Below are 26501 nucleotides of genomic sequence, written 5' to 3'. Positions count from 1 at the left end.
TGTGATGTTTTGTTCCTTACACCTGTGATATATTCTCAACCAGCAATCTGTGGTTGCTTTACTATAAGCTATCAGCTCTCTGCCCCTGGGACTGGTGATCTGTTAGGTGGTGACAAGCACTGAGGAGTAGATTCTCCCAGAATCAAATTTCTTTCTGTGGTGACTTTGAAAGCAGAATTGTTATTTTGTGCCCTTTCCTCCTTTAATGCTCTTTTAATGCACTACCAGTTACACTTTGCATTTTTCTTCAATTTGGATGGTGGACCATCTTTCTTTCTATAGAATTTTAGATTAGATTTAGACTTTTAGATGTGATTTCTAGATTCTAGGTTTCTAGATTACTGCCTGCCTGCCCCCTGCCAAAGAAATCTTCACATTACTTGAAATAGTTAATTACTTGTTTTTTCTGCCCAAGCCTTTCTTGGGCAAACAGACTATCCTGAATATGTCCCCACAGCTTAAGTCCACAATCATTTTGAATCAGTACCTTAATGAGTTTTCAGAGTTTGACAGTTTACTATTAGTCTGCAGTCTGAGTTTTTGGGCATGTGGTATTGCAGTTTGCTGGCAAGGTACACTTGTGTCCTGGGTACTGCATAAAAAGGATAAAAGGATGTTTCTACTCATGTGCACTATATAGATATATTTTTTTTTAATTAATTTTTTTTATTTATTTTTTTTGTAATTAACATAATTAGTACTTCTCCAAGTAGAAGAAGAAATGTGTCCATGTTAGAGAAGTTGCTACAGGGACTGACATAATTTTTTAGCAATTAAACTGCATTAATCTATTAATGATCTTTGAGTTTTGTATCAGTTTTGGAGGGATGCTGCGAAAACACCTGTTCTTGTTCATAACAGGTACTAAAGCAAGTCTGTGAATAAATGGAGAGATGTTTTTCCCTTGTAAAAGCAAGTCCTTAGGAATAAGAGATTTCATTAAAAATACTTACATATCTAGAAACAAAAAAACCCCATGAAATATTAAATTGTTTCAAGTCAAATACTTCTTTAATTTTTACCTGTTGTTTTTTTTTTTTTTTTTTAATTCTGACCCCTGCTGCCTGCCTCCTCCCCCCACTTGACCTCCTCAAGTGTTTTTCAGAAGACCAACAAAATTTCTGATCTTTTGTTGTTTTAAAAAAATTAAAATGTATTCAGTAGCATATCTTAGCAGTGAGATTTTATTTGGTAGTCTGGAATTTGTGTAACCAGACTTGTTACTCATTCACAAGTGATGAAATTTTGGAACTCTTAGTAATGGCTTTAGATTTGGTATAAGACTAACTGGAGTGTCAAATCGTGGTCAGTCTAATGGAGAAGAAAAAATATTCAGATCATTTAACAAAAAATATTTTTTCATGTTTTTGTTTGGATTCTTTCTGAAGTTGAGACATAGTTCATAAATAACTTACAGTTTTGCATGTTTTGGTGTTTTAACTACATGTTGACCAACATGACTTTTATGGGAAGACTCCTAGATCTGCATAGAGTAAGGCTCATGCCAGAGAAATTTGAGTCTGTGTAATAGTTAGACATATAAGCAACAAGATAATACAAGTTAGCTTAGTCCATGAGGCTGACTGTTTCACTGTCAATAAGCTGAGAGTTAATGCAGTTACGATCTTGGAGGACAAGATGCCTTAAGGTCAGGGCAGGAAGGATAGAAACTGCCAAAATTAATTTTTTCTTTTCCATATGGCAAGTAACAAAACCTTGTTTTAAAATTAGCTTTGTAGTGAGTTACAGAATGAATGACTATCCAATACTGCTGTTTGAATCAAATTGCTGCTGTAGGTATTTGTAACATTATGTTAGGACATCAGGTGTAAATTATTAAAGTTAATATTTTTGTTATTTCTGAACATTTTGTTCAGGTTGTGTTCTGAAAACTGTAGAACTTGTGTTTTTGGAGCTGATAAGATTCAGCTTCCAAATGTATGTGATTCTTTTTTAGACCTTTTAAGATGGCTCTTTGGATAGCACTGAGGTTGCATTTGGATTCCCTACTCACTACTTCAGCCAGACCCATGTAAATCTCTCATTTATTACTCTCAGCAGCTTGAAAAAGGGAGTGCTAAGTTATTGGATAAATAGGCAGGAAGAGGTACAGGCAGTTCCTTAGCTTGCACATTAATTTAGCTGTAATGAAAGGTATTTGCTTATATTGTTATTTTAGGACAGTTAGTCCTGCTTAGAAATTGCAAGGTCATAAGTAATGCTGACAAATGCTCATTGTCCAGATTCTTTCAGAAGAAAATTCTACCCTATGAGCTCTTTCAACCACCTGCCAAAGCAGAGTGATATGTTATGCAATTGTGAACAGTGTGTTTGAAATCAGTTAAGAACAAGAAATTGTACTTCAAAAACCAAGGAATTTTTCAGATATGTGAGATGCAGTATATTAGGCCATGGAAGCATTTATGGGTCTTTGACCAAGACTGGTTTTGAAGCTATTCCATTTTAGTAATTTTGGTTATGATTGCTAATTATTTAGTGGTTAAAAAAAACAAGCATAAAACAATAACAATAGTATGAGATGCACTTGATCAGGAGAATTGTGATGTTTTGCAATTCTATTTTTGGTTATGTCTTGAGTCAATTAAGCAGATTGTTTGGCAGTCCAAAAAACTTTGTTCCTGTATGTGTCCCTTCCTAAAAATGGCATTCTAAAGAGTATGATGCAGTGCTAGAGGTAGTAACTTCACTGAAACATGTGGGTCTTCTTTATAGTCTGTGCACTGCTGAAATTACCATCTCTCCCATCATTACTGGAAGGAAATTCTTTTCTTGCATATTCTCGTAAGTAGCTCAAGAACTTAAACAGATTCAGAACTCTTAATTATATAAAATTTTAACTAATAAAAATAACATTTTAATTCAGATTTTTTTCCTTTAGGCTTTTACAAGTTAGAATCATAGAATAATAGAATCATTAAGGTTCAAAAGGCATTTAAGATTATCAAGACCAGCTGTCAACCCAGCATCACCACCAATAGACCATATTTTCAAGTGTCATATTCACATGTGTTTTGAACATTTCCAGAGATGGTGATTCCACCACTTCCTTGAGCAGCCAGTTCCAATGCTTTACAACCCTTTCTGTAAAAAAATGTTTCCTAATATGTAAACCAAACCTCCCCTGGCACAATTTAAGGCCATTTCCCTTCATCATGTCACTTGTTGCCTGGAAGAAGAGGCTGACCCTCACCTTTCTACAGCCTCCTTTCAGGCAGTTGTAGAGGTTGACAAGGTCTCCCCTGAGCCTCCTTTTTTCTGGGCTAGACACCCCCAGCTCCCTCAGCTGCTCCTCACAGCACTTGTGCCCCAGAGCCTGCCCCAGCTCCATTGCCCTTCTCTGGGCTCTCTCCAGCCCCTCAGGGCCTTTCCTGCAGTGAGGGCCCAGCCCTGGACACAGCACTGGAGGTGTGGCCTCAGCAGGGCCCAGCACAGGGGGACAATCCCTGCCCTGGCCCTGCTGGCCACAGCATTGCTGATCCAGGCCAGGATGCCATTGGCCTTCTTGGCCCCCTGGGCACAGCCTGGCTCATGGGCAGCTGCTGTCACCAGCACCCCCAGCTCCTTTCCAGCCACTCTGCCCCAGCCTGTGGAGCTGCCTGGGGTTGTTGTGACCCAAGAGTAAAACTTGGCATTTTGCCTTGCTTGACCTCACACCATTGGCCTCAGCCATGATCCAGCCTGCCCAGATCCCTCTGCAGAGCCTCCCTGCCCTCCAGCAGATCAGCACTCCCACCCAGCTTGGTGTCACCTGTGAATTTGCAGAGGTTTATACACATAATTGATGAAGATGTTAAACAGGACTGGCCCCAACACAGTTCTGAGGAACACCACGTTTTTTTACAGGTTCCAGGCAAAAGTGGGAATTTGATTAAAGTATTTACATTTGTAAATGACTTGTATTTGTTGAATAAAGCTATGCCTGACAATAATGGAAACATTAAAATAACTTAAGCTGAGCAAATGAGAACCAGAGTACTTTATAAAGCAGAAATTACAGTTAATATATTAAAAAGAAAATCAAATAGTGGTAGTTCCTACATGCTATCCAACCTCTTTTAAATCGTCCTTACTTTATTAAACTTCTAAATTGAGCCTTCCTTTTCTATAAATCTGAGAGAATTTAAGTGTTTTAGTTCAATAACTTTACATAAATGAAATTAATAATTAAAAAATAATAATTTTGTGACCTTAATACAGTGAAATTCTCCCCATTTCTTCAGCCACAATTGAAAGAAATATTTTCTTGGATGTGATCTTGTTTGTAGATCTTATGGTATTTACCTGGCATTATTTATTATGGTTTAGCTACATTAATTTCTAAAATTTAATGAGGCAAAAAGAAATCAGGCGTGCTTATTTTTCTTTCAGCTTCAACTTCCTGGATTTCTTACAGTTAGTGTTTTGGGTGACTGTGTTGGCATTGCAGAAGAGAATGTGCTTTACAGAACAATGTCAGGTTAAAACTTCGCAGTCAACTAATTGGGGAATGAAGTTCAAGAGCTTTCATGTGTGGTTATTAGGAAGATATAGTATTATTCCAACTCAGAGTGGAAGGGAGAGGGAACCTCTTCCCCCAGTTTTCTGTACTGCTGAAAAAGTTATATCTATATTTATTATTAATATATTAATACTATATTGTACTATACTATACTGCAATAACTATGGTTTAATGCTGCTTCTATTTTGAGTAATGTAATTTAAATGTAATTTACTTTCCAATGAATATTCTGAAGAGTTGTGTTAAAATGTAATATTTGTTTTTTCATCATTATTAATTAAATGATATGAAGATTTTTAGGTAACTCTTACTTAGAATCTGTTGGATTCAGTCTGAAAGGAACCTCTGGAGGTCTTCAGTCCAATGTTATCCTCTGAGCAGAGCGAGCTATGAGATCAAACTAGGTTTCACAAGACTTTACTTAGTCAAATCTTGCAAAACCTTTTTGGGCAGACCACTTTAGTGCTTGACTGCCCACATGGGAATAAAGTCTCCTTGGAGCCAGCCAAAATTTCTGTTCAGCATTTAAAATTTTATAAAACTCATGGGAATAATTATTTTAATAGTCTCATGGTAATATGCAGTATGTGGTAAAAAATAAAACAGAAGTTCAGGTCAATTTTAATATGAAGGAGTGGATTGTCAATTTAAAAAAGTAATGGAACTTTTCTTTCATAACATCTGTGGGGGGAACCAAACTAATTTTGGAAATATAACTGTAAAAGTTTTCACAAAAGACAAAAGTGGCTAAACACTTGGTGGGCCTAATAAATGTAATAAAGAGGAATTTATTAACTTATTTTCCCACCTCAAGATAGGTTAGCTTTGAAAGACTAGTTTTCAAAGTGAAGGCTTGAATCATGTATGGAAGTTTTAAACCCAAGGAATCACTAATAAGTTCCTTTTGACAAATCATGTAGTTTTAATACGGATTTAATAGCTTAGGTTGAAGAATTCATCTACAGAGCACCCTGACACATGCGTCCCTTTGCAGGATAGATCATGGTTTCTGAAGCCCATTCACTTTCCTATCTAGTTCTGTGATTGTTTTTCTTTTTGTCAGGAGTAATAAAATAAATTGCACCAGCTTATCTCTTACTTTCTTTAAGGTAAGAGGAAGCAAGGACAGATGCCTGCAGTCTGGATAAATACAGTTGATTAATCCTAACCTGTATACAATAAGAATGGTGTGGTTTATGAGCAGTGACTGCTGTAAAGTCAGTTTATGTTCTCATGGTATGCAGCCCTTCATTCACAACAGTTAGTTGCTGTTGACATTTAAATGATTTGTAAAAAATAAGTTATTTTTCCTGAAATGAAAATGATAATGATAAATGATAGTAGATACTACACAAACTTTTTTGTCTTCAATAGAGCTAATATTTCTTCCTGGCTTGTATTACATGGAAAAGAAGATTAAAGAAAGATTTGCAAGCAGTTCTGAATTGTATGGATTCTGCTTTTCATACAGACACACTTCAAAGATTCATGTGAAGCGCAGGTATTCCATTTGCCAGCCCCTTTTAAAAAACACAGAAAATCAAATTAAGTTCCTTCTGGTCTTAACATGACAGGCTGGTGTGCTCTAACAAACTCAGACAAGATCTCCGACATATTTCTTTACTTGTAAACTTGTGTATTTCTTTTAAATGGATCCTCTTTGTTAGAGCAGTCTTTGCCTCTGCTGCCATTTAATTCTACGTATTTCTTTTCTTTTCCGTTCACAAGCAGACCAAAGAATGTGCTACCTTCAGACTTTGTTAGCTGTATTTTGCATGTCATCTGGAAAACTACCACTCAATTGTCCAGCACTCAATTGGCTTTGTATTGTTCTTTAAGCAATCAGATCAAATTGTTTGCTGACATTTTTTGAAGAGAAGAAATCCTTTATTGTAACTTATTGTAACACTGCTTATGGAAAAACCCACTAAACTTGTAAAATGTATTGCTGTGAGTATGCTCTTAAGACAAAAAATTATTTTGATTCTACTCCGGGTTAAAAATCATTTGGGTGCAGTAACTGTCTTTGTTTTTGACCTTTAGAAGAAGTCCGCAAATAAACATTATTGCATTGACTGAAGAAGGTTTTAATTAATTAATTAATACTGAAATTTAGCTCTTCGTGTAAATATAATTTTGTGATTCTTTAACTGAGTCCAAGAACAGGGTTCTCATTATTTTCAGGAAAAATAAGTTGTGACAGTGTATATGTAAGAGTTTCAATCTTTTTCTTAGAAATTTTGTACAAATATCAACCAGAAGTAGCAAAACACAACCACTGCTCCTATTATTAGATAATATTATTATTTTCCTGAGAACATTTGGACTACTTGTCAAGTATACATTGTTAATCCAGCAAATTAAATCTATTAAAGATTATTGGGAAAAGAATAAAGAACCTTATTATGCAGTTGGTTAAACTGGGCATGGTATGCCTACTTCTTGCATAGTTTGTATCACTCTGGCCTGCTCCTCTCAAAAGGTTTTCAGAGAATTGGAGAAGGGGAGCAAGGATGACTGCAAAATCTGACTTTCTTTACAAGGAATGACTAAATTGAGGACTTTTACTTGAAGAAGTCAACTTTTGGAAAAGGCAAATCTGGGACAGTACTACAATGATCTAACCAGTTACATGATTGTGAGGGGGGCATAAGTGAGGAAAAAATCGTTCATAGCATCTTTCACCACAAGAACTTGAGGCTGTCCAGAAAATATAGAAGACTCAAAACCAGGAGAAGAGAGGCAGCCCTTCTTAATGCAAGGTTTAGCTAATGTTGAAACTTCTTGGCAAGTCACTTTATGGAAGCTGGACATATGTATAGGTTGAAAGGTTGGCTAGGCATGTTCACAGAAGAAAAATCCATTGAAAGTACTAAATACACAGAAGCACATCTGTCTCAAAATGTCTGGGCCAAAAATAGTTGGGAGAGTACTGGTATAATTGACGTTTTATGCTTGCAGTGGTGTTATTCTTTCTTGGGCCTTCTCTGAGTTCGTTGTGAAGGCAAGCTATTGGATAGTGGAATCTGTGGTCTGGCCCATGTTGCAATTCTTAGGTTCTTCTGTACCAGGTGTGGTCTGTCATCCTAATGAACTGATACTCTTTACAGCCAAGGCTTAGCCTTTTATGCCATATGCAATGTGAGTAAGGGTAAATAAAGTGAACATTTTGTGTGTAAAGATATGTGGTCTTCTCAGAGATTGTAAACTAATTGCTTACAATGTTCAGAAATTTAGGAAAAAGGCATACCCACATTAAAATCACAGAAATAATAGAAGAACCTAGAAGTATATGTGCAATATGTTATTGCTCTAACTTACCTAATTTGTTTCCATACAACAGAGCTAAAACTTGGTTAGTAATCATAGCTGTTAGCTGTGTTTCCCTTCTGCCAGAGGTCTAGACTAGTTGCTTCCTATTTTCTGCTGTGTGGCAGGATGCCCCCAACCACACTTATGTAATTAGTTTTGCTAGCTTTCCTTTTCCCCAGACTCGGTTACATTAGCACACTCTAAAAAAACCGTTGCCCTAAAAGCTGCTTAAGCTGTTCAGTATCAATGTCCTTTGAAAAACAGTTTTATGTGCTAGTTGCTGGACTTATCCTGAATGTACTGATAGAGAAATTACTAACAGTGTACTTAGAGCAGATATGTAGAAGTTTCTAGTTTATTCTCTAGTTCAGTTTGAGCTAGCTACGTCTGTATAACTCCATCTAAATTTTGGCTCAACACTGAGAATGCAATAAAAGTTTAAAATGCTTCTGAGGTTCAGAATGCGACAAATCATCAAGTATTTCCTACACTCTGGCGATAGTGCAAATGCCAAATCTCTACGTTACCCCTGAATATTATTGAAATCAGCATTGTCACACAGGTAGGTGGCTCTATATTTCTGATGCACTTTCATAGTATTTTTATGTGGATCAGGAGTTATTCTGAATGTCCTAAGGGCACTAATAATACTACTGATTATGATAAACTTGCAACTGCTGTTCTATTATCATATTGCCGAAACTGATGAATACAAATGGCAGCTTAATTTTTTTTTCCACAACTGTGTTTATTTTTGCATTTTTGACTGCATTTGCAGTTTGCCGTTTAGAAAAAGTAGTATGGAAGTGTTTCATTTACAGTGCAATTATTTGAAATATTTATATAAATCAGGAGAACTAGAACTTATGGCAGCAATAGTATTTCTGGCTGTAACTCAGAATTTATCCACCCAAGCTAAGTATCAGAATAAAGTCCAATAGAGACAGACTTTGGTTGTCTATGGCAGCATTAAAGACATGGAAAACTAATAATAGAAAAAGCTATTTTTGATGAGTGATGTGTAACATGTATGTTATTCTTTTCCTTCCTTGGTTTAAATAGCTCTTTTTGGTTTGAGGTTTTTGAGGAAGGAACCAAATAAGACATGTTCTTTATTTTAGGGCAGAATGCTGTTTTGGTGTACCACTTTCTGTAAGGCAAAGGATGTGCTGAAGTAAACCTTTAAAAAGACATAAAAAAGCTACTGTCTGTGTAGTAGAGAGTATTACTATTGGTAACCTGTGCAAATCTAATGAATGACCAAATTCTCTTAGGACTTATTAATTCCATTGCAGTTCTCTAGTATTAGTAACATCCAGTTCTCTAGCATTAGTGACATTTTCTGCTCTTGCAAAATGACCACTTTTTTAATATAGCCACGCCAAAAAACCAAAAAAGGTGAAAGTATATGACAGTCACTGCTTTTTTTCCCTTTTTTAGATCTTCCATGCCTCAGAAATACAAGTTGGAGTTGTCAGATAGTCTGAAGGTTTTGATCCATTCAAGGGAAATCTGAGATTCAGTCTGATTCAGTCTGATCTGTTCAGTTTATAGTCATAGGTTTTGGAACCAGGTTAATTTAATTTTTTGTAAGAGGTACCTTTTTGCCTGGTCTTTTACCTTTGTTCAAAAATGGGACAACTATGATTGGGTGCATAGATAAATCATGTTGCACAGCATGAAGAATAAAAAATAAAAAATATGCAACCTAATAAACTTGTTAGGTTTATTGTTGAGCATGAATGTGTGAGAAGGATAGTCCTTATTTAAAGAGCTTGTTCATAAAACCTATAATAATTAAAAAGTGAGTGTCAAAAAGTATAATTTGGTTTAAAAGTAAAAAATAGAACCTTGCTTTCAGAGATAACATTTGGAAATATTCCCTAAAAATGAAATATTAATAATTGGTAGTATTTGGCTCTGTTTACTTTTAGTTGGGAGAGAATCAGTTATCTATATTTTAGTTAATTTCATTTTCTGACAACCCTTTCAAGCAGATTAACTGGCAAAGTGTCTAGTATTATATACATGAAGTATGTGTTCACCTATCTGAAACTTTTATAAAGAGCTGCATGTCCAATCATACATATTTTTTTGGTTTTGCCTAACCTGAATATTCTTACTTTTTTTTTTTTTTTACATTTGAATTCCATCCGTCTTGGTAGGTTTTCCCTCATTCACTGTGACTGTATTTTGGTCTCGTAAAATATTTTTCATTAAGAAATATTCCTTCAAAAGTCTTGGTTATTTATGTCAATATGTATCTTAAATGTTATTCATACTTATTGGTGGCTCTCAGAGTAGTTTTGGAATAGTCTGATGTATGTGTAAGCAAACAGCTGGTGTTTCATACTGATTTTGAACAGTTTGCCCTTCTAATAAGAGTTTTCATTCTTTACTCATTTACTGTACTTAAATCAAAGACATTGTGTGAGTTATTCTTGTTGATCAATGAAATTCTTTAAATTGTATCTAATACTAGAGACTGTAATACGCACACTTCAGAAAGTTGGAAAGTCCCGTGAGTGCACATGGTGGTGACAGAAGGGCCCCAGTGTAATGGCACAATTCTGAGAAATCCCATATATTAATCTGATTTAAAAAAAAAATTAAATAGTGATTTCAAAGGGAAGAAGCTCTACTGAATCAGTGGGACTCAGCTTTGCTGATAAAGGCATGACCATATCCCCCAGACAGACACTGAAACAATTTTTTTTTCAGAATAAAGAGGATTTAACAAAGGGCTGATGACAATAAAAGAAAAATCAATTAAATGATAAGATGCAATCTTTGTCTGTGAAGTACTCTAAGCCACAGAGCTGGGGACTTCTATCAGGGGAGGCATCAGTATGAGCTGTCCTGTTACCTTTGCAAACACTCGCAAATGACTGCTGTGCAGGGAAGGGCAGATAACTGGAAAACCCCAGTTATCCAGTTGCTCTCAAATTATGCTCTAAATAATTCTTAATGTGAGACTGAATAGCTTTTAAGGAGTATTTTTTAACTTCTCTAGCTTCTAGAATAGATTATTTACATTTTTATGCTAAGGGTAGGTGGAGGTACAATTGAATCATTGTGATGCTTTCATATAATCAAATCTGTGAATTAGTATGTCTCTTTTTTAAAGTTTATTTTTATTTTTTAATGTGGGAATACACTTGCAATCATGGAACTCTCTGTGAGGTACATAGTTGCACAACTGCATGCATCAGGCCTGAAAATGGACACTTTGCAGGGATCAGGAAGAACTTTCTCTCCTTTCTCTGCAGGAGACAAATGGCTGTATTCCCCTAAGGTGCCTGAGATTGGCTGTAACTGTAGATAATTTAAATGACAAGTTTGAGCAGTGCTTACAATGTTCACAGAGGATTTGTCTTTCTTACCTGTTTGACTTAAGTGTCCTGCTTAAATAATCAGTGTCATGCCAGTCGTCAGATTTGCAAAGGAAATGGACTTTTTTTCAGGTTAGAGTTACAGATAAGAGAGACTCCTTGAAAAGATAGTCTGTAGCTTACATCTGCACTAATACATTAAATAAACACATCAGTGGCTTTTTTATTGCACTGAGTACCACTGGCACAGATCTTGTGGACACACTACTAAGCTGGTGTCTCCAAAATGGATTAGTTTTCTGTGTTTTGCCTGTTAAGAATAATGACCATCTCCACAACTTCTCGTGGGAGTTCTTTGAGATCAGTTGTTCTCATGAGTCAAATCTGCACAAGGAGTTTCTTAAAAACTTGTGATAGAGTTTTAAAACAGCTTGATAATGCGGGTAGTAGAATTTCAGTCTCCAGTGTGATCCCTTTCACTTTTTAATACAGTGCGCAAGTATATTTTAGCATGGTGCCTGTATATCCTGCCAAAAAAGACCAGGATTTTTTCTTTTTATGGTCTCCCTGTATGGTGCACTAACTCTTGCTGTTTGATCCATGGCATGACAGGAGTGTACTGCTGCTCCAGTCCTTGACCAGCCTGTTGAACAGATAAAGGTCTGTCTGTGCAGTTTCCTTCTGGCTGATGTGTCAGTCAGAGTTGTCAGTGACAGTTGTACATTCATCATGCATTTCCTGTCTGTCTGTGCAGCTCTTCATCAGCCCCACAGGAATGCCCAGCAGTCCCAGACCACTTCGCCATCTGCCTCATGAAACATCTTCTGATTTCTTCAGGGCAGGCATGGCCATGTAATCAACCATCTTCCCTCCTACCTCTTTTCCATTCCACTTCCCCAGTGTGGTCACATTTCAGGGGCACTGCACCCACTTTATTAGGAGTTATATTATCTTCCTTTTTGGCTTGGGCACAGATTTTTCTTGTCTGTCTCAAAATGGTCTGGCTGCCATCTTATCCCAAGTTATTTACCTATGTAACTGTGTTCTTTCATTCAACTTTTGCGTGGTATCCCTTTTACACTATCTGTCAGTGAATTGAACCAACATTTTTGCAATTGTCACAATTGTGACTGTTTTCATAATCTTTAATGGTTGGTTGAGATAGTTGTTGCTTGAGACTCTACCTTTTGGGTCTCTTTAGCTCCTTTAGTATTTACTAGGCTCCTGGTGATTAAACTGCATCTTTGTGCTGCTTTTTTGAGTGTGGGCTTTTTGTTTGATTTTGTTTGTTTGTGGGTTGCCTTTTTATTTTTTTATTTCCAATAGCAACTAGACCTAGCTAATCTCATGAGCAGTCTTGATTATTTGTATTTTCAGGGGTTTCTTATCTTAAAATTACTAGCTGTCAAGTGTTACATCTGTAGTCTTCTGCATTTGGAACCCAACATCTGAGAACTAAGTGGATTCCTTGAAGGTTCAAAATAAAGTTGGAAGAAGTGGTGTCAAAACAAAAAAAAAAAAAGATAAGTTAGTCTGTTTTTAAATCATATAGAGAAGCAAATGAGAGAGCAAGCAATTTGGTTCATAAGAATGCTGAGAGCTTTCAGACAAATCACAACCATTCATATGAAAGTAATATGGTGAAGAAATGGAGCTGGAAGATGATGTAGATAAAGTAAGTCATTAGACTGAAATCTTTTTCAAAAGTTCAAAAAATTTGTTCTTGGTGAACTGGGGGCTAGGAGAGTGTATGAATACCCTTACAGGAAATTAATCATTGTCTATAAAATTTGAATATTTAGTGATGGTGTATTTAGAATATGTTACTACCCAGGTATGTTCTTGCAGAAATAATTGGTGTATTAGAAAAAAAAGTTATCTTTTCCATAGTTTTATTATCTAATTAAAGTTTCATTATAATCACATTTTCTTAAAAATGCTAGGTTATGCACAATGAAGAACACACAGTTCCCAGCAGAAACTGAAGAATACCGTGGTCTTTGTTTTTCAAAAATATAACAGAAGCAAGGGACTTAATTTATATAATTCTCTCCTGTCACAGTTCTTTGTGAAACTCAGCCTAAGGTGAGGAGTAACTTCAGGTTCTTTCCTGTAGGAAAATATATTGATTCAGACATCAGGAAAGTTTTGAGCTCTGCTGAAGTCAGGGACAACAATTTACTTGAGTTGAGTGGAATTGGCTTTATTCTCAAGCATCCATTTTATCTAAGGATGTATGTCTTCAATTGTTTTTCCTTACTGCCATTGGATATTTAAAAGCAGAAAACTTGTGTATTTCAGAGACTTTTTTCCATTCAGTTCTCAACTATGTTCTAAAGAATTTAGTTAGGGTTTTTCTCACTAAACAAGACTGAGCCATCTGCTTTCTCTGAGCAACAGATTTTGCTTGAACTTCAATAGGATTAGGTTCGGACACTCTCCTGAGCACAGGAATAAGTTTGGTTCCTTAATTATGTAGAAGGCAGGAAATGTTCAGTAAAAATCCTTCTATTACTTGAATACGTGTCATCTTGGAACTTAGGGACATTTCAAGAGAAATAAGAATGCTTTTTTATAAGAATGTTGTCTATAAGAATGCTGATTTGGTTACCTTCCCCTCCTCCAGACAGCAAACAGGAAATCAGTGCACATTTGAACCACCTTGATGAAATTAATGCACATGAACATTTAAGTTCAAAATTATAGCTTAATCCCACAAACTGCTCCACATTCAGTACCCTTTAAAAATCAAAGGAATTCCATGTGGTCACAGCAGTCTGCATGCATAGAGAGTTTACTGGATTTGTTCCAAATTTTAAGCTTTGTTATTTTGTCCATGGATTTGGCTTGCAGACAGACCATAACTCTTTTAGCAGTGAAAGGTATATATCTTGTGATCAGACTCCTATGTGATAGCAGTCCTTATGGTATTTTTTACAGACAATGTCTGGTGGCCGAAAATTAGTAACTATTTGGGTTTAAAATTAAAGCATAAAGATGGTATCTTTTCTTTTTTTTTTATTTGGCTTTCTAAAGAGTAGAAATTATTCTGAAGCATAGTATGCTTCAGAAATAAGGGAAGTCAGTTTAAAACCTTGAAAATAAATAGCATTATGGGAGTGTACTTTTATCACTATCCATATTATTGGACTGCATATTTAAAATATGAAGGTGTAATTAATGAATTGACTGCATGACCACTGCTATTTTAAAAACTATGCCACAGAAAACATTTTAATTTCATTGCTAGCTCCACATATTTACATATTAACTACACAAAAAATCATTAGCTTCTGTGCTTCAAAGATTGTATCTACAATGACAAAACTTTTCCTTTAAGGAAATATTTTAGCTTTTTGCAGCATTGGTTTTCATTTTATGTTGTTAGCAAGTATTCTTAAGATACACTGTAATTACGGAAGGGTAATGAGAATGGCACTATAATAACAGTTCATAAGATGTTTTTTAAAAATGGTATAATAATTAAGTTTTTTAAATAGAACCAAAGACTAAGTAGTACAACTTACACTTAATATTGTTTCGTTGATAAGTGTGAGACCATAGGAGGTTTCCAATTATGCTGGATCAGTAAAACTTAGAGTTTAAGAATCAGTAGCAGTCTGTAGCCATGCTGCTGTAACTTCATAAGAGAATGGTAGACTGCTTTATGGAACTGGTGATTACAAAGATCCACTTTAACCATTTTTTTCTTGCTGGCAGGTGTCCCACTGGCCTGAGGCCAGCGGCTGTGAGTGTACTGCAGCTTGTGGTTTACACCAGAGTGTAGAAAAGGCCGACACCAGCTGGCTGCACATAATTAAACTGATTGTGGTCTGACAACTTGGACTATGATACAGATATGTGATAAATATACAAAGTATCTTACAACCTGATTCACTGACATACTTTATCTACTTTTTTTTTCTTAACAGATATGATATCTGCACTTATAAAAACAAGCCTTGTGGAACACTGGGTAAGATTATAAAGAGAAATTTCAGCTCATATTTGCTGTTTCCTGGCTTTATACTTAACTATTGGTTTATTGACTGATTAGATCTTTTTAAGTTTCTACTTTCAAGGTTTTGCAGTTTTATAAACATGAAAAATAAAAATAATCTAGGTGGATTTTGGATTTGATACATTGCTGGGAGTTTGAATTGTGTGAGCTGGTGCTGTGCATTTCATCACTGACAGCTGTAAAACTGATAAAACCTAGCAGATGACTCAATTTTACTTCTTACAGAAGAGAACTTGCTGTTTGCTTCCATTTACTGGTGTCCATAATCTAGTTAAAAAAAACAGAAGTAAAAATCCTCAGGAAGGTTATAAAACTACCCCATAAACCTTACAAAAGGAATGGACTCTGAGGTTTACACTGTTGCTATGCTGTACACAGCAAGTACAGCTTCATGTTTTTCCTTTCACAGACTTAGAAAAAAAAAGTACAGTGCTAGAAAATACAATAACATTGAAACTACTTAAAACAGTGCTTTGACAATGGAGAAGTGCACGTCAACCTTAGATTAAGGATGGAGAGCTATTGTTCTCTCCATTCCTCAATATGTCGCCAGTAAATATAAATAACTACAGATAGTTAGTATAGGTTGTGGCCTCCAATGGTGCTCTAACAGATAAAGGGAACATTATTCAAAGATTAACATAACACTTGTTTAGATTTTGTTTTCAGTTTGCATCCTTTCATAAGCCTCTTTCTTGAAGGTGATTAAAGACAAAATTCTAATTCAGCTACTTCATATTATTAATACTTTTCTCATTCAGAATTCATGATTTTATTTGCTTTGTCTTTCCCTGTATTACTGTATATCACTATTACTGATAGCCTTAACCCATGTTAATTTTTTTCTGTAAGTTTCTCACAAGTCAGTACGTTGCTTCTGGCAAAGGAGTGTAGTTTACATGGGGAAAGGTATCAGAATTTTTGCCTGCTATAAACATAACAAAACCCACAGCATGCTTTAGTAAAAGGCAAATCATGATCATGAATTTCCAAATGTAATTGATTTTATTTGACATTGGAAATCATGAAACTGAAGAGATGATGCCTTAGAAGTGGCTTTGCAAGTGTTAAAAAGGAAAGGTTGAAAGAGAATAAATTCATGCATGAACTATTTGATATTTTTACTCTTGACACAGATACTAAATGTACTAACTCTTACCCTATCAGATTTTGACATAAAGGCAAATTTTGCTTCACTTGAATCCAGTGTAACAGAGGATAGATTTGGCAAATATTTTATAAAACAAGAAGTTTAATTAAAAACAAATTAAAAATAAGAGTCACATATGGTATCAGTTCCAACTTACTGTTATAGGGGTCTTGGCAACTAAACCATGACAATTTTTCTGCATTATAGGCATTGAATTGGAGAAGAGACTAGGCCCTGTAGTCCTCTTTTGCAAGGCATTTGATATGCTTAAGTTGTACTGACATCCAATAACTAAAGTTAATCATATATATAAAGGACTCTGTGAAAAAAGCCACAGAGAGGTCTCAGAAGGTCAAAAGAAACCTGAATAATTGATATTCTAGGAAAAGACAGATGTAAGAGATTTCATGTGGCGTGAACATCTGTATCCTATTTCAGACACCTGAGGCAGGGAACCTTTCATGGAACCCCTTAGAAAAGATCTCAGACATCTGTGCAGTGTGTCTGTGGCTCCAGTGAAGGACAAGTCCTTTTCAAGTCTGAGTCACTGACTGAGTTCTTAGCTTGATCTCTTGTCACTTTCTGCAAGCATGGTATGGAGTTATTTTACTGTGGTCTTCTCATTTGCTGAAGCAAGTCCTCAGTTATAAGACATGAAGATAGAGAGGACTTTATCATTTATTCAAATATGGTGGACTTTGCAGGGGAGCATGATAGTTGTATATATATGTATTGCCATGTTGTCTTCAGAATTCTTCAATTTGAACACCACGGGTGAAGTATAATTATTGCATTTTTTGCATGTTCTACACTGCAAACCCTCCAGACACACATTGTCAGCTTTTGCCCATGTCAATTTGGCTATCAGAGTTTTGCTGTGTCCCAGCTAGATTTGTTTGGGAGAAAACATAGAAGACATACCCCCCAAATGCTCTATGTGTGCCTACAGGAAACCTGAGATTGCCCATGGGGTGTGTTCGCATGATACCTCTGCAATAATTTTTCCCTTCAGGAAGCTTTGAGTCAGATGTGTAGTAATGTTCTGCCTACAGGATTCAGCTAGTCCAGAATGGCCAAATCAGCATGCAAAGATATGTGAAGAGCCCCAACTTCTGTGCTTCACTGTGCTGATCCACTCCTATGTCTTCAAATTAATTGCTAATGTGGACGCAACAGGGAGCACTTTTCATATTATGACTTCCTTACTGTTAGGCTAAATAGAATAATTTGAAGTCCCTATTCATATAAATAGTTTGCTTTCTCTCTTCCCCACTCCCTGTTCCATTCCCCAAAGTTAAGCTTTTTCAATTTTTAAAATTCTTATATTTGGGGTTGTTTGGATTTTCTTTGTTTGTTTATTTATAAATATTCTTTTTTCTGGTGTTTTTTTTTTTTTTTTTTTTTTCTTTGGTAATGTAGTTAACTCATCAGGTAACTTCCTTAAAGAAAGGTTTGCTGCTTCTTTCAGATCAGAAATTCTAGGGGGGAAATATGTTAAATAAACCTGATATTTAAAGCTTTCTCTAATGGCACTAAATTATGACTGCAGTATGTTCTGTAATAATCTGTTGCTGCAAAATGTGTAAGATACATAAGAGCCATAGTCAGTAAGTGCCAGTGGTGTCCTCTCTCTGAAGAAAGTTTTTAAAAGCCCTTGTAACACAATAAGGTTTTAATGCCAGAAGATAATGGGTGATAAATGGAAAAGACTTCCATGCTTAAATGCTTGCTTGTTATTAACGTCTCCTCTCTTTTCACTGATGCATTCAGTTTTGTTTTTTAAATTTTTTTAATGTACCATGTGAGGTTTTTCATAGCTGAAAAAGTTCCTTCTATGTTTTTATGAACCCACTAAACTTAAACAGATTTCTTTAGAAAAATAATGTGGATACATTTTGCTTTCTTCAGGCACAAGAATGTTAAAATAGAAATGCTTTCTTGAATTCCCTCTCCTGGCTCAAGTTACTAGGTGGTCCCAAGTTACCAGAAGTAAAATTTATAAATCTAACCCCTAGTCTAGACATTTTCCAGCACTGACTGCAGTTCAAAAAATATTAATGTCTAGCCGGCAAAGTGAAATTCCCCCCAGTGATTTTGCAAATGACTAGAAAGTTAACCTTTTGCCAACTGCTCCTTCTGTGCATAGAAGTTATTAAAAGGAATCCAGGCATTTATAACTAGGGCTTTTAAGACTGAAACACCTTGGCATGACCCTTTGTGTCTCCTTCTGTTTATTCAGGCTTGGCCTCTGTGGCTGGAATGTGTGAGCCTGAAAGGAGCTGCAGCATTAATGAAGATATTGGCCTAGGTTCAGCTTTTACCATTGCACATGAGATTGGTCACAAGTGAGTGAGTTTAAAATAAGAATACATTTTAATTTACCACCTTTTTAATATTAGTTAATAATCAATATAATTTTTTCTCCTGCATCATCCTCTATTCTGATGTTCTATGATTCTGTATATGTTATTCATGAGTATCATTTCATTTTATTTAGTATGTATTACCAGGGGCTTTAAATTTAGAACTGAAGACTCATTATATACCCTTTGATTTCAGATTCCAGTTAAATCTGTCCTTCTGAGACTTGATTCACTACCTTCCTACTCTGTTTCATATTTTTAAATATTTGGCTTTGAAAATATTTTCTCCCCCATTACTTTTTTTTGCCTTTCTTTATGAAAGAGAAGTGGTTAAAAGGTAGATTTTTTTTCTATTTTTATTTTGTCTTTAATATAAGTCAAACTTCTATAATTGAAACATTGATTCTGTTCTCAATATTCATATACTTTAAGTCCTCTTTCACTCAAGCATGATTTGTATAAAACAGGCATAGAGAACTCAGCATCACTTTTTACATTTAAAGTATTAGCGTATAGTTTTAAAGAGTATGTTGTTATGACACTGATAAAATCTGAGTAGTCTTTGGTCTGGAAATACTTCAGGCCTTCTGTCAAAAGGCAGCACTCATAGTACCATGTGATGATTCTAAAAAGACTGGACACCTTCTTTTCCAAGAGGTTTTCTTTTTTATGTACATGGGTTGAACAATACAGAGTTATGGTTGACATGCTTTTCCACCCATTAGAGGATGGAACTGTTGAAAGATCCGGTGTGGACTGAAATGAAAGCTAGCAATCTGCTGATCAAAAAAAGGAGTTGGAAGTAAACAGTTATTTTTAGCCCACCTATTATATTTGATAATGACCAGGCAACTATCCTCTCATTTATATTATGTATTAAAAGGCCCATACACATGTAGTATAGATGAGTTTTGGAATTCAAAAGCAATGCCTTCCTTCCTTCCTTCCTTCCTTCCTTCCTTCCTTCCTTCCTTCCTTCCTTCCTTCCTTCCTTCCTTCCTTCCTTCCTTCCTTCCTTCCTTCCTTCCTTCCGACACTTCCGACACTTCCGACACTTCCGACACTTCCGACACTTCCGACACTTCCGACACTTCCGACACTTCCTTCCGACACTTCCTTCCGACACTTCCTTCCGACACTTCCTTCCGACACTTCCTTCCTTCCGACACTTCCTTCCTTCCGACACTTCCTTCCTTCCGACACTTCCTTCCTTCCTTCCGACACTTCCTTCCTTCCTTCCGACACTTCCTTCCGACACTTCCTTCCGACACTTCCTTCCGACACTTCCTTCCTTCCTTCCGACACTTCCTTCCGACACTTCCTTCCGACACTTCCTTCCTTCCTTCCTTCCTTCCTTCCTTCCTTCCTTCCTTCCTTCCTTCCTTCCTTCCTTCCTTCCTTCCTTCCTTCCTTCCTTCCTTCCGACACTTCCTTCCGACACTTCCTTCCGACACTTCCTTCCGACACTTCCTTCCGACACTTCCTTCCGACACTTCCTTCCGACACTTCCTTCCTTCCTTCCGACACTTCCTTCCGACACTTCCTTCCGACACTTCCTTCCTTCCTTCCGACACTTCCTTTCTTCCTTCCGACACTTCCTTCCGACACTTCCTTCCGACACTTCCTTCCGACACTTCCTTCCGACACTTCCTTCCTTCCGACACTTCCTTCCTTCCGACACTTCCTTCCTTCCGACACTTCCTTCCTTCCGACACTTCCTTCTGACACTTCCTTCCGACCCTTCCTTCCGACACTTCCTTCCTTCCTTCCGACACTTCCTTCCGACACTTCCTTCCGACACTTCCTTCCGACACTTCCTTCCTTCCGACACTTCCTTCTGACACTTCCTTCCGACACTTCCGACACTTCCTTCCGACACTTCCTTCCTTCCGACACTTCCTTCCTTCCGACACTTCCTTCCTTCCAACACTTCCTTCCGACACGTCCTTCCAACACTTCCTTCCTTCCTTCCGACACTTCCTTCCTTCCTTCCGACACTTCCTTCCGACACTTCCTTCCTTCCTTCCTTCCTTCCTTCCTTCCTTCCTTCCTTCCTTCCTTCCTTCCTTCCTTCCTTCCTTCCTTCCTTCCTTCCTTCCTTCCTTCCTTCCTTCCTTCCTTCCTTCCTTCCTTCCTTCCTTCCTTCCTTCCTTCCTTCCTTCCTTCCTTCCTTCCTTCCTTCCTTCCTTCCTTCCTTCCGACACTTCCTTCCGGCACTTCCTTCCGACACTTCCTTCCTTCCTTCCGACACTTCCTTCCGACACTTCCTTCCGACACTTCCTTCCTTCCGACACTTCCTTCCTTCCGACACTTCCTTCCTTCCGACACTTCCTTCCGACATTTCCTTCCGACACTTCCAACACTTCCGACACTTCCTTCCGACTCTTCCTTCCTTCCTTCCGACACTTCCTTCCTTCCGACACTTCCTTCCTTCCGACACTTCCTTCCTTCCGACACTTCCTTCCGACACTTCCTTCCGACACTTCCTTCCTTCCTTCCTTCCTTCCTTCCTTCCTTCCTTCCTTCCTTCCTTCCTTCCTTCCTTCCTTCCTTCCTTCCTTCCTTCCTTCCTTCCTTCCTTCCTTCCTTCCTTCCTTCCTTCCTTCCTTCCTTCCTTCCTTCCTTCCTTCCTTCCGACACTTCCTTCCTTCCTTCCTTCCGACACTTCCTTCCTTCCTTCCTTCCTTCCTTCCTTCCTTCCTTCCTTCCTTCCTTCCTTCCTTCCTTCCTTCCTTCCTTCCTTCCTTCCTTCCTTCCTTCCTTCCTTCCTTCCTTCCTTCCTTCCTTCCGACACTTCCTTCCGACACTTCCTTCCGACACTTCCTTCCGACACTTCCTTCCTTCCGACACTTCCTTCCTTCCGACACTTCCTTCCGACACTTCCTTCCGGCACTTCCTTCCGACACTTCCTTCCTTCCTTCCGACACTTCCTTCCGACACTTCCTTCCGACACTTCCGACACTTCCTTCCTTCCGACACTTCCTTCCTTCCGACACTTCCTTCCTTCCGACACTTCCTTCCGACATTTCCTTCCGACACTTCCAACACTTCCGACACTTCCTTCCGACTCTTCCTTCCTTCCTTCCGACACTTCCTTCCTTCCGACACTTCCTTCCTTCCGACACTTCCTTCGACACTTCCTTCCTTCCTTCCTTCCTTCCTTCCTTCCTTCCTTCCTTCCTTCCTTCCTTCCTTCCTTCCTTCCTTCCTTCCTTCCTTCCTTCCTTCCTTCCTTCCTTCCTTCCTTCCTTCCTTCCTTCCTTCCTTCCTTCCTTCCTTCCTTCCGACACTTCCTTCCGACACTTCCTTCCGACACTTCCTTCCGACACTTCCTTCCTTCCTTCCGACACTTCCTTCCGACACTTCCTTCCGACACTTCCTTCCTTCCTTCCGACACTTCCTTTCTTCCTTCCGACACTTCCTTCCGACACTTCCTTCCGACACTTCCTTCCGACACTTCCTTCCGACACTTCCTTCCTTCCGACACTTCCTTCCTTCCGACACTTCCTTCCTTCCGACACTTCCTTCCTTCCGACACTTCCTTCTGACACTTCCTTCCGACCCTTCCTTCCGACACTTCCTTCCTTCCTTCCGACACTTCCTTCCGACACTTCCTTCCGACACTTCCTTCCGACACTTCCTTCCTTCCGACACTTCCTTCTGACACTTCCTTCCGACACTTCCGACACTTCCTTCCGACACTTCCTTCCTTCCGACACTTCCTTCCTTCCGACACTTCCTTCCAACACTTCCTTCCGACACGTCCTTCCAACACTTCCTTCCTTCCTTCCGACACTTCCTTCCTTCCTTCCTTCCTTCCTTCCTTCCTTCCTTCCTTCCTTCCTTCCGACACTTCCTTCCGACACTTCCTTCCTTCCGACACTTCCTTCCGACACTTCCTTCCGGCACTTCCTTCCGACACTTCCGACACTTCCTTCCTTCCGACACTTCCTTCCTTCCGACATTTCCTTCCGACACTTCCAACACTTCCGACACTTCCTTCCGACTCTTCCTTCCTTCCTTCCGACACTTCCTTCCTTCCGACACTTCCTTCCTTCCGACACTTCCTTCCTTCCGACACTTCCTTCCGACACTTCCTTCCGACACTTCCTTCCTTCCTTCCTTCCTTCCTTCCTTCCTTCCTTCCTTCCTTCCTTCCTTCCTTCCTTCCGACACTTCCGACACTTCCGACACTTCCGACACTTCCGACACTTCCGACACTTCCGACACTTCCGACACTTCCTTCCGACACTTCCTTCCGACACTTCCTTCCGACACTTCCTTCCGACACTTCCTTCCTTCCGACACTTCCTTCCTTCCGACACTTCCTTCCTTCCGACACTTCCTTCCTTCCTTCCGACACTTCCTTCCTTCCTTCCGACACTTCCTTCCGACACTTCCTTCCGACACTTCCTTCCTTCCTTCCGACACTTCCTTCCGACACTTCCTTCCGACACTTCCTTCCTTCCTTCCGACACTTCCTTCCTTCCTTCCTTCCTTCCTTCCTTCCTTCCTTCCTTCCTTCCTTCCTTCCTTCCTTCCTTCCTTCCTTCCTTCCTTCCTTCCTTCCTTCCTTCCTTCCTTCCTTCCGACACTTCCTTCCGACACTTCCTTCCGACACTTCCTTCCTTCCGACACTTCCTTCCTTCCGACACTTCCTTCCGACACTTCCTTCCGGCACTTCCTTCCGACACTTCCTTCCTTCCTTCCGACACTTCCTTCCGACACTTCCTTCCGACACTTCCGACACTTCCTTCCTTCCGACACTTCCTTCCTTCCGACACTTCCTTCCTTCCGACACTTCCTTCCGACATTTCCTTCCGACACTTCCAACACTTCCGACACTTCCTTCCGACTCTTCCTTCCTTCCTTCCGACACTTCCTTCCTTCCGACACTTCCTTCCTTCCGACACTTCCTTCCGACACTTCCTTCCGACCCTTCCTTCCGACACTTCCTTCCTTCCTTCCGACACTTCCTTCCGACACTTCCTTCCGACACTTCCTTCCGACACTTCCTTCCGACACTTCCTTCCTTCCGACACTTCCTTCCGACACTTCCTTCCGGCACTTCCTTCCGACACTTCCTTCCTTCCTTCCGACACTTCCTTCCGACACTTCCGACACTTCCTTCCTTCCGACACTTCCTTCCTTCCGACACTTCCTTCCTTCCGACACTTCCTTCCGACATTTCCTTCCGACACTTCCAACACTTCCGACACTTCCTTCCGACTCTTCCTTCCTTCCTTCCGACACTTCCTTCCTTCCGACACTTCCTTCCTTCCGACACTTCCTTCCTTCCGACACTTCCTTCCTTCCGACACTTCCTTCCGACACTTCCTTCCGACCCTTCCTTCCGACACTTCCTTCCTTCCTTCCGACACTTCCTTCCGACACTTCCTTCCGACACTTCCTTCCTTCCGACACTTCCTTCTGACACTTCCTTCCGACACTTCCGACACTTCCTTCCGACACTTCCTTCCTTCCGACACTTCCTTCCAACACTTCCTTCCGACACTTCCTTCCAACACTTCCTTCCTTCCTTCCGACACTTCCTTCCTTCCTTCCGACACTTCCTTCCGACACTTCCTTCCTTCCTTCCTTCCTTCCTTCCTTCCTTCCTTCCTTCCTTCCTTCCTTCCTTCCTTCCTTCCTTCCTTCCTTCCTTCCTTCCTTCCTTCCTTCCTTCCTTCCTTCCTTCCTTCCTTCCTTCCTTCCTTCCTTCCTTCCTTCCGACACTTCCTTCCGACACTTCCTTCCGACACTTCCTTCCGACACTTCCTTCCGACACTTCCTTCCGACACTTCCTTCCTTCCTTCCTTCCTTCCTTCCTTCCTTCCTTCCTTCCTTCCTTCCTTCCTTCCTTCCTTCCTTCCTTCCTTCCTTCCTTCCTTCCTTCCTTCCTTCCTTCCTTCCTTCCTTCCTTCCTTCCTTCCTTCCGACACTTCCTTCCGACACTTCCTTCCGACACTTCCTTCCGACACTTCCTTCCGACACTTCCTTCCTTCCGACACTTCCTTCCTTCCGACACTTCCTTCCGACACTTCCTTCCGGCACTTCCTTCCGACACTTCCTTCCTTCCTTCCGACACTTCCTTCCGACACTTCCTTCCGACACTTCCGACACTTCCTTCCTTCCGACACTTCCTTCCTTCCGACACTTCCTTCCTTCCGACACTTCCTTCCGACATTTCCTTCCGACACTTCCAACACTTCCGACACTTCCTTCCGACTCTTCCTTCCTTCCTTCCGACACTTCCTTCCGACACTTCCTTCCGACTCTTCCTTCCGACACTTCCTTCCTTCCTTCCGACACTTCCTTCCGACACTTCCTTCCTTCCTTCCGACACTTCCTTCCGACACTTCCTTCCGACACTTCCTTCCTTCCTTCCGACACTTCCTTCCGATGCTTCCTTCCTTCCTTCCTTCCTTCCTTCCTTCCTTCCTTCCTTCCTTCCTTCCTTCCTTCCTTCCTTCCTTCCTTCCTTCCTTCCTTCCTTCCTTCCTTCCTTCCTTCCTTCCTTCCTTCCTTCCTTCCTTCCTTCCTTCCTTCCGACACTTCCTTCCGACACTTCCTTCCGACACTTCCTTCCGACACTTCCTTCCGACACTTCCTTCCGACACTTCCTTCCTTCCGACACTTCCTTCCGACACTTCCTTCCTTCCTTCCGACACTTCCTTCCGACACTTCCTTCCGACACTTCCTTCCTTCCGACACTTCCGACACTTCCGACACTTCCGACACTTCCTTCCGACACTTCCTTCCGACACTTCCTTCCGACACTTCCTTCCGACACTTCCTTCCTTCCTTCCTTCCTTCCTTCCTTCCTTCCTTCCTTCCTTCCTTCCTTCCTTCCTTCCTTCCTTCCTTCCTTCCTTCCTTCCTTCCTTCCTTCCTTCCTTCCTTCCTTCCTTCCTTCCTTCCGACACTTCCTTCCTTCCGACACTTCCTTCCTTCCGACACTTCCTTCCGACACTTCCTTCCGACACTTCCTTCCGACACTTCCTTCCGACACTTCCTTCCTTCCGACACTTCCTTCCGACACTTCCTTCCTTCCTTCCGACACTTCCTTCCAACACTTCCTTCCGACACTTCCTTCCTTCCGACACTTCCGACACTTCCGACACTTCCTTCCTTCCTTCTTGAAGAAAGAGCTCCTTCAATCACTAAATATTAATAGTTCTCAAATTCCTGTAAATGAAATTTTGTTTTGTGTAGGTGACCTTGCTATGAATTTGTCACATATATAACAAAACCCCCAATGTTCCAATAAAGTATTTTCATTCCAATTCCTGTCTCATTCATCTACATATTCATGGAATCACAGAATTACTAGGGTTGGAAGGAACTATCTTGAGTGAAACTTCTTGTGTTTTAGTTTTTGGCTCCTTGTCCTGTTCCTGGGCACCACTGGGGAGAGTCTGGCACCATCCACTTGGCATCTTTATTTCATATACTTGTATATGTTTTGTACATAATATTCCCACACAAAAGTATTTAATATATGCAGCAACATATAATGATAGCATATTTTCTGTGATCATAGGAATGTTTTTATCATTGTTTTTTCTGTGTTTCATATCTTTTGGCTCCTTGTATATAAGGTATTTTAAAATTCTGAAATCTCAGCTCTTTGAGGCTTCCAGCTAATTCTTGAGATGGCATGATATGTCAAATACTAATTTGATAAGATGCAGAAATAATATTCCTTTATCTTTTATACAAATTTTTTTGGTAAAAGATCTTCGAATTTATGATTTGTGATAGCCACATCACCTGTCGTTCTATCCATGTGGTGACTGAATGC

General features: G+C 39.4%; 1 protein-coding gene across 5 annotated transcripts in view; it reads left to right on the top strand.

Annotated features, from left to right (window-relative positions):
* Nucleotides 1–26501, top strand: part of ADAMTS6 (ADAM metallopeptidase with thrombospondin type 1 motif 6) — a 148632-nt gene that overhangs the window by 42885 nt on the left and 79246 nt on the right. For all 5 annotated transcript variants that reach the window (XM_063180314.1, XM_063180311.1, XM_063180312.1 and 2 more), the window contains exons 8-9: nt 15096–15139; nt 18574–18679. In XM_063180314.1, the coding sequence (XP_063036384.1) occupies nt 15096–15139; nt 18574–18679 (150 nt within the window). The remainder of the gene's footprint in view (nt 1–15095; nt 15140–18573; nt 18680–26501) is intronic.

This window comes from Melospiza melodia, chromosome Z (genome assembly GCF_035770615.1).
Source record: "Melospiza melodia melodia isolate bMelMel2 chromosome Z, bMelMel2.pri, whole genome shotgun sequence".
In the NCBI taxonomy this organism is placed as follows: Eukaryota; Metazoa; Chordata; class Aves; order Passeriformes; family Passerellidae; genus Melospiza; species Melospiza melodia.
The sequence above is the reverse complement of the archived record's forward strand: the minus strand, read 5'-3'. Positions and strand labels throughout refer to the sequence as shown.